The sequence below is a fragment of the Chamaea fasciata genome, unplaced genomic scaffold, assembly GCF_029207755.1.
Source record: "Chamaea fasciata isolate MVZ Bird 193981 ecotype frontalis unplaced genomic scaffold, bChaFas1.0.hap1 SCAF_2, whole genome shotgun sequence".
In the NCBI taxonomy this organism is placed as follows: Eukaryota; Metazoa; Chordata; class Aves; order Passeriformes; family Sylviidae; genus Chamaea; species Chamaea fasciata.
In genome coordinates this window covers 63,996,339-64,009,920 of record NW_027094087.1, presented here as the reverse complement: position 1 = coordinate 64,009,920, position 13,582 = coordinate 63,996,339, and the positions used below count along the sequence as shown (strand labels likewise).

General features: G+C 34.3%; 1 protein-coding gene across 2 annotated transcripts in view; it reads left to right on the top strand.

The window, feature by feature from the left end:
- Positions 1–13,582, top strand: part of KLHL1 (kelch like family member 1) — a 186,214-nt gene that overhangs the window by 116,291 nt on the left and 56,341 nt on the right. For both annotated transcript variants that reach the window (XM_066176265.1, XM_066176264.1), the window contains exon 5: positions 2,639–2,851. In XM_066176265.1, coding sequence (XP_066032362.1) covers positions 2,639–2,851 — 213 coding nt within the window. The remainder of the gene's footprint in view (positions 1–2,638; positions 2,852–13,582) is intronic.

Genomic DNA, 13,582 nt, shown 5'->3' with positions numbered 1-13,582 from the left:
TTCCACCATCACAATGCTTTTCTGTAGTATTAGGTCTTTGGATTAATATGCCATGGCAAAATTTGATGTTGGTTCATATTAAGACATAGAGTTACATTATTTTTTCATAATGGAATTTAATGTCAGTTGAACCAGGCTTAATTAAACTTTGTCTTATAAATCATTTTATTGAGAAGTGCAATGAAATTTTTGTGAGTTTTATGACTTTTAAATTAAAATTAATTAAGCCAGCTTGTGGTTAAGTGCCTGCCTAGAAACTAGTTCCCTTACATTTCCAAGCTATTCTAAAATGTTCTAGACACACAATTTAAACTTTATCAGGAGGTAATGGTTTAAAACCTCATTCCAGAAAAATCTACATTTTCTGGGACCTATTGACATTTAATGTAGTAATTTTAAAAAGAACTGAGTCGTGTTTTGATCCAATTATCAATTATGTTAAGGTAACTTAACAGCATGGGTGATACAGTCCATGACCACATATACATCTTTGACTTTCTGTTGTGTCAGCATCCTATATATGTAGAGTGACTCATTGAAAGTTAAGTTTTACACATCAAAGCATTCACGTTTATAATAATAAACATAATTTTCAACTTTGTCTAATTTATTCTATCTGCACTTATGTATTCTTTCTGTAATTACATTACACATTTCAAGGAACTTCTGTCTCATTATTTTGTCATGTCTGTGTCTGCAATATTCATCCCTGCTGTCTTATATAAAATAATATGCAGTTGATTTTTAATAAATATGCTTAAGCAGTTAATTTCAAAAAGTATGAAGTTGGAGAATTAAAATAAGAGTTTCCTTTTATTGAATAAGTCAGGGAAGGACAGCATGTGACATAGTAGACCCGGAGTATAATTCTGATGTTGTGAGTCTTGCACATTATTTTCTTGTATTTGTTATTATGCCATAACAATACTGTGTTACTTCTTTTTTGGTTTCAATGACCAGTCAGTCTTTCCCCTGGTCCAGACACAAACGAGCAATTGTAGGCAGGATTGATTGGATTTTGATATGCTAAAAACTGAATTTAGTGGGTATAGCAGTGGAATTATCCACTTGCTTCAGTTTTGATGTTCTTACATTTAAGTCTTTGACTGATGTTTTGTCATTCTTTCCCCACTTTCATCTTAAAAATTCTATCCAAACCAGCATAACAAAATTCATCTATTAGATGTTGCAGCTTAATGTTCCAAATATTGCTTTTTACATGTTCAGTTTATATAAAAATTTAATTTTTTTCCTTGTGCCTCCAGTCTTCAATTACTTCACTTTCTTCTTATAATTGTCAATGGATCGAGAATATGAAAATGGATTTACAATTTCTCCACAGAGATAAAGTACCCTAAAATAAATGTTTGGCGAAAAATGTCTGTAGAATTGTGATTCTACTGTGTCCTGTTTATGTAGAATAGTTCAGGGAGTGCTTGATTCAGTCCTTGGGAGTCAGACAGCAAAATGCAACACTTTTTTGTTTGTTTGTTTGTTTGTTTATATGTTTTATGCATTTATAGGGGACTTTTTAAGGGGGTTTTTAGTTATTACTATTTTTATTTGTCCTGGTTCTGTCCAGGACAAGGTTATTTTTTGTTTGCAGTAGCCAGGAATGGGGCATAACTAGCACATAGATGTTTGTCTGTAAAACCTTATGCCTTTGCCAGGAGTGAGGGGGAAAGATCTCATCCGAGGGGAAGGGGTTCTTTCTGGTCGCGTAAACGTGACAGAAGGATCCATCTGGTATTATCTGTTGGGGATGGGGGGAGTGGGTGTGGGAGCTGTAGTTCTGTGTGAATCGTTATCTTTCTTGTACCCTTTGTCATTAGTATTGTTGCTGTTACTCTTTGTCTCCTTACCTCATTGCTGTTTCCTGTAAATTCTTCCTATCTTAACCAGTGACCTTTACCTTTTGTGCCTCCAATTTTCCTCTCCAGCCTACCACAGTGTGTAAGGGTGAGGAGGAAAGTAGGGGAGCAAGAGTGTCAGTGGTCGGGGGAGTCTCGGTGGAGGCACTGAACTGGGAAATACTGTTCCTAAACCATGACAGTATAATAGTTTTCAATACTGTGAGATCCTAATTGCTGTAAACTGTTTACATGATAACTGGTTATTAAAAATCTGTTCTAAACAAGGTAAAAAAAAAATAATCCTTTATTCATGGTGTTGATCTTCCCCACAGCCTTGTCATATGTGCAGACAGAAATCTAGATATTCATAATATACCTCTATATGACTGACAAGTTATTTAAGAAAAATTGTGAAAGAAAGACAGTGAAAATATCCAGTGAAATGTAAAATGTGCATGTAAAGACTTGCAATATATTTAATGTGCTCAATTACAACTGAGTTTATAAAAATTTTGAACAATAGCCTTTTCTTATTCTGAAAATTTTTAATGATAGTACCATATAATCTTCATATTGTTTTCAAAATATATATGAATTACAACTATAGCTGTGGAACTCTAATTGTTTATGTTTTGTTTTTCTCATGATTCTCTGCAAGGATATGGCAGAGCATACCCATATCTGGGTATGGCAGATGTTGACTAATCTTATGACTTATTAGCTTTAATTGTTATTTTTATTGTCTTGCAGTATTACTGAATCTGAAATACTGTTTTTCTTCTCAGGAAAATATAATGGAAGTTATAAGAAATCAAGAATTCTTACTTCTACCTGCCGAAGAACTCCATAAACTTCTTGCCAGTGATGATGTGAATGTTCCTGATGAAGAGACCATTTTCCATGCCTTAATGATGTGGGTGAAATATGATATGCAGAGGCGATGCAATGACTTAAGTATGCTGCTTGCTTATATCAGATTACCTCTCCTTCCACCTCAGGTATTTTTAAAACTATGTAATCATCATCATCATCACAAGAACGTCATCATTATTGTGTCCTTGTAAAAGCTCTCATCAGTTTGTAATCTGCAACTTCTGAATACTCTGTGTGTTTAAAAGCAAACCTGTTCAGAATCAGAAAAAAATGAGTGGTAACCTTTCACCCAGGGTGATCTCAATAAACTTGAGGATTGGGCCAACACATTCGCAAGAAGGACAGATTTGTGAAACTGAAGAGGAGTAACTGCAGGTTTCATAAAGTGCTAAGAAAAAACTGACATAATAATAAATATTTTCAGAAAAAACTGCAAAAGCTAAGCAGAAGAAACAAACCAACAACAAAAATACCCCAAGCACATGGGGTTTTTATGACAGATACCAGCCTCAGGATGTGTAAACAGTATGAATTAAGAAAACTGTATTGTTCTGCGACACAAGATATTCTGTCACCAGGCAGTATGAAGTTATTATTCCCATAATACCTGGTGCTTCTAAGGCAGCACCTACACTATTGTTTCCAATTCTGTCCTCCACAATTTGAAAGGCATAAGTAAAAACTAGAGAAGGTCCAGGGGTGGGCTACCAAGATGATATGTCTAGGAAAAGAGAAGCAGAAGAAGTGGGCTTGTTCAGTCTAGTCAAAAGAGGGCCAAGTGATGACCTAATAGCAACCTAAGACCTGAAGGTTAAGACCATGGAACCACATTATTGAGTGCACAACAAAATGTAAGAAGAGACAAACACTCTAACTTATAGCATGGACAGTTCAGATTGGACATTGGCTTGGGAAGAGATCACTTGGAATGCAGTGAACAAATGCAGCAGTTTTTTCAAAGGTTAAGTGACCTCCTTTATTGAAGGTTTTCCTGAATTAGCTAGAGCAGATCTCTAAATCTGGTGTTGGCAGAAGCCCTGATTTGGGTGAGTTGACCTAGATGACCACTGGTGGTCATGTGGATCTCCTCTCCTATGAATGCTTCTATGAGCCTGTGATTCAGGTTTCAGCCTTTTTTTTTTCTTTTTTTTTTTTTTTTTTTTTTTTTCCAGAAAACTAAGTAGCAGTTGTTTTCCATAATTCAATCATTCTTTCAGTTAGTGTACTGGGCCTGGCTAAAGTGGAGTTAACTTTGTTTTTGGCAGCTGATAATGTGCTATGCTTTGCCCTTATTGATAAAACAGAAGGTGAGAGTTACCTATATTGTTAATAGATCCCTTGAGGCAGATTAGAGTGAATCAACACTCATGACTTTTGTTTTAAAATATGCATGTGTGGGCTTTATTGTACAACAATTTGGTTGCACAGAAAAACAGGTATATAGCTATTTACAACATAAGAGCATAAAAATATCACTTTAGAAAATGTATAAGAAAGAGAAGGGATAAGAGTAGAAAGACCTCACCACCCGCAGGCCTCAAGACGAGACTTGTTTGGGGCAATTTTGATGTCTGTTGAAGTAATGGCCACCATCTCAGTTGAAGTGAAAATTTCAGACTGGATCACCTGGTGATGGAGGAAATCCCAGTGAGATCCATAGCATACAAAAGCTACTTGGTTTATTTTCACTCAGGAAAGCCCAGGTACCTCCCTTGGAGTGAGGAATTTCAATTGGATAATGTAATGTGGATCATGGGACACCTTGGAAGTCTTTAACACTTCTAAGATACAGCTGCCTACCACATCAATGAATTTGAGTCTTTAGACCCATAATGGCCCATCAGCAGAGACTGATATCTTCAGACTAGCTGTGAATGTACTTCCTGGAAGGGGACTTAGCACAGCTGAGTCACTTGAGTAAGGACAAAGAAACAGTACTTTGCCTCGAAGGGTTTGCCTCTGTCCTTATCTGGCTAAACACCAGCTATAGCCTGAGGTATCAGATTCGCTAGCCCTCCACACATGGGAGGTTACTTTGCACATGGCAGCTTGTCCCTGATTGTTTGAGCCATCAGCATTCCAATCTCTCTTCCAGTGTCACTTCTGGAGTGTCCCCTTTATCTTATCTCAAGTTCCCCTCAGGGTCAAGTTCAGGTTAGTAGGCATATTTGGGGAGATGTGAGTATTGATGTTTGCAGATGAACAGCTGGATCTTTGCAGTTTTCTGCAATGGGCAAAAGACCTCTGATGATTTTAACTGTGTTTAAGCCATTTACCGTTTCAGTCTCTTACACAGTGCTGGTAACACATGTTTTGGCTATTACTGAGCTGCATTTATATAGCAAGGAGGTAGATGACTAGGGAATTGGATACATGAAAACAAAAAGGTTTAAAAACTGTTTATAAGGAAATTTAGAAAGAAATGTTTTATAGTGATATACTGGCAATTCTTTTGAACTGCCTGTTCAATTTAATCTGGAAATTAAGTCTTATACACAGGTGCTGGTCTATAATTGAGAACTTCATCATAGATGTATCAACCGTAATGCTAAAAAAGCAAGATCTTTTTCAAAATTAGCATTAAGATATAGCAGAATTTAGGCAAAAAATTCTTGAGAACTGAGAGTGAAAATTTACTTTATATTACCAAAAATTTTTGGTAATAAAAGTAAGATTTTTTTTTCCCTGGGTATTTCCGGAGTATTTTTTTTCCTGCTGTGGTTTATACTTAAATATGTATCAAATAAAATACTCTGTCATTTCCATTGCACTGAAAATTAACTGAAGAGTTCTCTGGAAAGAAGCCAGATCAAAATTAGCTGTTAATCATTGGACATTTGAAAAAAACCCTCAAAACTATTTATGTTCGTTACTTTTAAATTTGCTTAAAAAGGATGAAGTCAAAGACTACAGAAATTATTAACAGACTGGAAAGATTATGCTGAGATCCACTTAAAATTAAGGTTTAAATTTATGGTCTGAGTTTCCATGACAACTCATTTCACTTTCAAGGTGCAGTAATAATATTTGCAATGTAGTCAGACTTAAGTTGTACAATATCAAACAATGTAATTCATAATCTAGTACATAAATTTAGGAGAAGGCAAGCCAGTATTACCATGTTGAAAGGAAACTATCATGAAGCTGAAAATTAAATAATAGAACCTGCAATGTTGCCAAAGAAACCTTTTTGCTTCTTTGATTTTCCTAGAACTGTCTTCTAAACTAAAATGGTTCATATTTCTTCATTCATGTCAAAAAAGAGAGACTGGTGGTTTGGCCAACATAACTTATTTCACATTATAATATGTAATAATGTAGGTAATAGGAAATATTGCATAATAAGTAATATAATAAGAAGAACAATTTTCAATAGGTGTTCCAGATATTTCATGTTAATCCATACAGAAAACATAATTTATGGTCATTTTCATTTTTAAGGGATTTGGGGAGAGTAAAAAATTTGGTGGCATCCTTTAACCTTGTTAATGCTGAAGTATTTTAGATTATTTATTTGAATTGTTAATTTACAAGTTTATCAAATATTTTCCCTGTTACTTTTGATAGCATTCTTTAGAGACAGTAAGTTAACAAACAAATTAAGAAAGAAGCAAAAGCTGTATTTAAGAGGACTTTTGTCAGTTGTTCAAAAGGTACAAGAAACTACTTTTGTGGCTAAATGGTGCCACTGTTTTCCTCAATTTTCAATTTTTGAATGCATTTTAAATAAAATTCTTTTAATGTTTAAAAACCCTGACAAAATTATTGCATGTAAAACAATATAGAAACACTATAGATTGTTTGTATACACGGGGGTGTGTGAGTGTGTATGTCTTACATAATATAATAAACACATTCATAATCACAGAATCAAAATGACAGAATACCTGAGGTTGGAAGGGACCTCTCAATAACCTCTGGTCCAACACTTCTGCTCAAGCAGAGATAACCTGGAGCCATTTGCACAGGACTGTGTCTAAACAGTTTTAAGTAATTCCAAGGATTCTGCCAGTGCTTAGTCACTCTAACAGTGTAAAAGTGTTTCGTGATGTTCTGAGGAAACCTCCTTTGTTTCAATTTATGCCCATTGACTCTGGTCCTCTGGGCACAACTGAAAAGAGCTTGGATCTCTCCTTTATGCACCTTCTTTTCAGGTATTTATGAACATTAGTAAGATTTCCCAAAGGCTCCTCTTTTCTGGGATGTGCTGACCCAGCTCTCTCAGCCTTCCCTCATAGGAGAGGCACTCCAGTCCCCTTCATCATCTTTCTGAGCTTTCATTGTATTCTCTACAGTATGCTCATGTCTCTCTTGTACTGAGGAGTCTAGAATTGCACACATCTCTCCTGGTTTGACCTCACCAGTGCTGAGACTAGGGGAAGAATCACTTTCCTTGACTTACTGTCAATACTTTGTCTAATGCAGCTCCAGACATCACCTGCCTTCTTTGAGGCAAGGGCACAGTTCTGACTCCTGTTCTGCCAAGCTGCTCGCCTGCTGCATGGGCCACAGCATCTATTAGTGCATGAATGTACGTTACACATATGCATGGATATACAAATATACATGGACATACAAATATACATATAAATTAATTTAATTATTTTATAGTAGAATGTAGTTAAGAACTCTTTTCTTAAAAGTGAAAACCTGTAATTGTGGAAAGATATATCCATAAAAGTATGATTAGAACAGTTGAAGGTGTTCTCACCTAGTTCCCTGATGACATGTGACATTAGTGATTGCCATTCCCACCTCTCAGGGAGCTAAACATCTAAATTCTCACTAGTAGTATATAGACAAAAGTCTAACCTTGTCCGCAACTGAAGCTGAAACATTAACTTCTGGCCATGAAGACTAATAGCATAGAAGAGATTATATCTTTGTCACTGAATTCTCCTTATCTTTCTCTCCACCTTTCACAAAATAATGTAATTTATTCTATGTTTGTATCTCCTATTCCCTGACCCAAGCTGTACCGTGAAACATTCAATGCAGTGCAGCAGCATAGTTGAGCCTCTGCCTATTTTGATTACTAATGATGTAATCACATTTACTAAGATGAAAAGCTGGTTTCTGCTATTTGTCAGTGGACGGTGTAATGTATCTGTTAATGTTGATGCTACAGCATGAGCCAAGAATATGTGCAGCTTCTGTTGAGTAAACATTATTTTTATGGTGTTTTATTTAAGAGTGTGAGAAGTTGCTAATGAGACCTGGGCTGCTGAAGGAATTTATAAACATGAGAAGTTACCACGATACTGAGTACCTTGAATAGCATGACAGTAAAGATGAGGATATTTAGTGTTTTTAAGCAAAAATGTGTATAATGAAAAGAGCACAAATATTTCCTGATAGAAATGCTCAAGTTAAAGCTAACTTGTGTTCCACCAGTCTGCTAGGTTTATAAAGGCTGTTATTTGCATCTGCCTATAACAGTAGATTACTGGCTTAACTAGGAAAGTTGAAGAATAGCATAAAGTAAAGCAGAAATATTACTGTCTTTTCTTCTGTAACACTTTTAATAATATCACTTTTAGAGGCTTGCAAATCACATCAGTAGGATAATGCATAGTCTTTGAGTATTAAATACACTGTGGCTCAGATCCAGAGAATCTGTCATAGGCATCTAAATTAGATTTCTTGCCCAGGAGCAGAAACAATGCAGTCCTTATAAAATTAAGTACTTAAATGCCGTGTAAGCCACTGGAGAGAAAGTGAACAGATCCACATGAATTCTCTTCTTATTTATACAGAGATGCTGTAGGTAAGCTGTAGGAAGCACTGAGCCTCTAAATCCCCTTAGAATTCACACATTACAAATGACCGTACACGATCTTAAAAATGTATATGGATTTGCAGGTAACTATTGAGTAGAAACCCTTTAAATCTTAGCTTAGATAACTGACATGACCATATAAACTTGTAAATTCGTTCCACAACTCAGTTGGCATTTGGCAAAGAAGTATTTCTTTGTACTACTAAAAAAACCCCAATTAACCAGGCAGTTTTCAGACAGGTTCATTAAGTTCTGACCTTTTCAACATATACTGAACTAGAGGAAACAACTGAAGGTTCCTTTGCAGAGCAAAAATGGAGGATATCATTCTATGTCAGTCAGTCTTTAAATTTGTGTTTGAGAGTAGTGTGATTGATAATATGAAATGAGAAGCTTTCTCAGTTCTCTGTCTCCAGTGTCACTAAACAAGTACAGCTGGTAAGAACTCACACCTGAGTAGATTTCTAGGCTTTTAAGATTGTTTCCTACCAATCCTACTGGTTTTGGGTAAATTATCAGGATGTGTCAGCCTCTGCAATATTTTGTGAATTCTTTGAATCATTTCTAAATAATTGCATACCAGGAAATTATAAGTTGAATCTGAAAAGACTGAAGGTATTTATTATTTCTTGTTCAGCTGTGTGAAGGCTTCTCCATATCAGCTAGATTCCTAACTTCTCACTATAGACAATGAAGATCTGGTGCATTTGCCAACACATAGGAACAAACCTATGTGCTGATTTGAAAAGTTCCATGGATTATCATGCTGCCTGGCTCCAAACAATTTTTCTAGAAACACTCCCTTATAAATCCAGAACTATATTTACTGGCTCTGTGTGGATTCTTAGACACCCTGTGGTATCTCAGGTGCTAAATGCTTGGTTTTGTGCAAGTGGCATAAGCATCACTCGATTTAAATGCCAGCCTCTATCAGAATAATATAAAATTGGGAATGTGAAGGAATTTGACAATATTTTAAAAGAAATATTTACATTAATTTCAAGTAAACAAAGATAAATAATTTACCTTAAGAATTAATAACTTCCCAGTCCCCAAAAAATGAATTTGTGGCAAGCTTCTATGGTGATCTCCATGTTCCTGTCTTATCAATGTAATAAAAATTTGGGCTTTAAATATCAGTGGCCTGTATAAGGAAAATTAGTTTTGTATAGCCACTAGAAACAAGATAAGCTTTTTTTTTTTTTTTTTTTTTTTTTTTTTTTTTTTTTTTTTTAATAGAGCTGCTCTGATGGTGGGTAAATAGTGAAATGATAATTGCTCAACACAGTTATGTGTGATGTTTATTTCCAAATACATTTTGTTATCAGTAAAGTTTAGTAAATATCAGTAGTTTTAGTAAATGCTTTGAAGCTGTCACAAGGTACTGTTCAAATAAGAGTGTGACAACATAATTCTATAATAGTATTTCTTTATCCAACACACAGGCAACTTACCTGACTTTTTGTTCAGTTTCTCATGATATACTGAGGATATGGTTCACTACTAAGTATTTGGGGGTAAATTTGTTTAATGGAAGACTGGATTTTCACTAATTAAATATATGAAAATACTGTATTTCTGTTGCTTATTCTCTGCATTTTATGTGAAACGCTTAGAAGAATGTATGTTTCATACATGTCCCCACTAGAATGTATAGACTGTGTTCATGTGAAAGCACGTATTTATGGATAAATTAGATTATGTTAACTGTCAAATCAATTAGAAGCTCTGGTCATATAAATAAGAGGATATCTTTCCTTGACCTTTGAAATAGCAGCTTACTTAAATGAGTTACATTCATAATACAGTTACATTCACATAAAATGGTGTCTTAAGTTTTGAGAAGACATGTTTTGCCTGTTGCTTATGTTTTTGCAAGGTCATATGATCTGTAGTGATTTTTTGGCAGGTTTGTATCTTTTTCTCTCTTAATGATTGTCAGGTTGACAATCATATTGTTGTGGGTTTACCCTGGCTGGATGCCACTCTACCCTTCCCTCCACAGCTAGACAGGGGAGAGGAAGTACTATTAGAATCTCATGAACTGAGACAAGTTTTGCTGCTAGCTGTTGATGTTTCATAAATCATGACTCCAGAGGTTATGCAAACATAACTTATTGAACATAGTTAGGACAGAGATCAGTCACTGCTGTCAGCAATTGTTAACAACAGGTAGTTCTAAAAGCAAAAACCATTATTGCTGTTGATGTCATCGGAATCTGTCACTCTTAAGTAAGGAAGGAAGGAAAAAGGAAGGGCTAAGAAATGGATTGCAGTTGCCCTTTGTAATGTTTAGTCCCTGTTATTTGCAGTCTAGTGCTGTTTTCTGCTTTCTTCCTTGTCCTTTAGGTTGATTCGGCATACTAGAGAAGCACAAAATAAGACACTTTTTTCCTAGTGTATTAGTGTTTTCTTTTCTAGTCTTAGTTGAGTCATCAACATTTCAGAGATTGTGTATGTCTTAAAATAATTCCTAATACTTAACATTTTTAACATTTAAGCATGAAATATACTATCTGAAAAAGATGCTTATATACAATCCCCCCTCTGTGATGGTTTCTTATCCATCTTTTTTGCTCACTTCTAAGACTGAAGGTTGTATTTGAATCAGGAGAACACTATTTATGGGGAAAAATGCTTATTTTATGTTCCACTTCTTTGTACTTATTCTCATATAAGAGTTTTATGAAAATTACATAAATTTTGGTAGGCTACTGTAGTTAAAAGGTAACTACAGTAAAAAAAAAAAAGTCAGTAATTTTAAAATATAGGCTGTTAGTTTTTATTGACTGAATAATATTTTTATTCCATTTGTTAGCATCTGTCATGCTTTTACCTAATCTCCTTTTTATCACTTTCAGAAGAAAAAAAAAATTAAAGAATTCGATTTAGAAGAACTTCAAATAAAGACATCTGTCTTCAAACAAAAGGAGATCAGGCAACATTTTGTCAAAAGCCAAACTTTTTGTTGCTTCTAGTGGGTTTTTTTGGGGTTTTTGTTGTTGTTGTTTTTTTGTTTGGTTGGTTTTTTAATATGTATGTTTTCTCTTTTTTAATGTTATTGAGTTTTTATTAAGTTTTTGTTTCACTTCATTTTGAATGAATTTTGACCTTTTGAATGCAATTTGACATTTTCTTATTTCTTATGTAGTATTTTAAGACTATGGCAAAATATACATAGCTCTCAGAATTATGAACTTTTTTTTTCCTCAAGGAGTAGATAAGAAAAAGTACAAGGTACTTTACAAGACATTGATCTTACCTAAGTTTATCTAGAAACTTAATATTTACTTTAAGAAGCAATTTATCTTAAATAAAGATATTTTTCTTCATTTTCTGTAGAGTGAGCCTACCATGATGAAACAAAATGTAGATCAGTGCATCAGTAGAATCGTGTGAGGTTGCATCTTAGATTTTACCCTCCTTATTTCTGACTCTCTGTAAAATGCATAGATTGATAAAATTGTTGTGAAAAGATGTCACTGGAGGCAGAAGCTTGGATGGGAGGGCTTAAAAAAATTTCTCTGTTCCTAAACTGAATAATGTTTGAATAAAATAATACATCTGGTTGATAAGTAAATTGGTCAAATTAGTTCCAGTTTCAAAGACAGACCTGGTTATATAAAGAGTTCAACAGAAGTCAGTATATGTGCCCAAAAAGCATAGGCATATTTAAAAATTAAGTTAAAATTTTAACACTGATAACAGGGGTTTGCTTACAGAAAATAATACTGATGATTATAATAAATGGGTTGGTAAATCATAATCTTTGGAGAAGAGTTAATGTTGTGAAAGTGATTTCAATACCACAGTTTAATTACTTGCCCACAGATGCTACCAATTGAAGTGTTCCAATTCCATTACTTAGTTTATTCGAGAGGAAGCTGGGGGGAAAGTCAATTTGTTTATATATGTATCAATTGTACACCTTCAGGAAATGTGTGTGTACACGGCTGATTATGTCTCTAATAAATACTTTAGGGTAATATAATGACAAGGAAAACAAATTTCAACTACGCTATATTCATTTCTTTGGTTTGGATTTTGTACTCTGATGTGGGGAAGGATTAGGGAGGACTTGGTTATAACTGAAGGGTAGAAAGCCAGTTTCAAACTTTTTCTAAATATGAAATAATTTTTAATGTGTTGGGGAAAAGGAATTATAAATTAATTAAATACTGAACACTTTTCCTCTGCCACTAACTATGGTCATCAAAAATGCAAGCTTAGTAGATGTTAGAATTCAGATTTCAGATAGAAAACACAATTAGATCTTTTTTCCAAAACTGCAGTCTGAGACTAATCACTATTACTGCTATGTGACTGATCTCTTTGCATTATATTATTACCTGCATGCATACAGAGATCACAGATTTGCAGTCAGGCTAATTAAAGTCTGTGGTGTCTAAGCAGTAAATCCTAATGTAGATTATTTATAATAGAAATGATTAGCCATATGTTTCAAGTAAGTACTGGTCTAGAGTTTCTTAAAGATCCTTAAGTCTGCTGCATCTTATTGCTGAGGAGAAAATAATATTTGTCTGAGAATACAGAAATCTGGGGGATTTTGTATAGTCTTTCTTCCTGAGTTGGTTGAGCAGCTGGTTTGACTAACACATTATGAATAATTTAGTCCATAAGCAACACAAATATTGAATTTCAGATACTGAATATTTGTCTTACTACAGAAGAATGCCTGGAAATCTCTGAGCTAAAAAAACATTACTGAAATCATTATTTAAACATGAATAACAAAAAAGAACTTAAAACAGATCCAGAATGTTCAATGAACTGGAAAAAGATGGTAGAGAACAAAAGGAGATGTGCTAAATTTGAGGTATTATTAATTGCAGATATTTTTCATTATTTTATTTCTAAGACAAAATATTGAAATGATTGTTTTAAAAGCTAGCAAAACCTCAAATAAAAAAATAGAAATAGGCTTAAAAAATCAATATAAGGTTCCTGATTACAAGTCAAGTGAGTAAAGCAGATGGTTATGTTGGATTTAGCTCAATACCTTCAATTCCTAGTAAAACAAGTCTTTTAGTAATATTGGAAAGGTTCATATGCATAA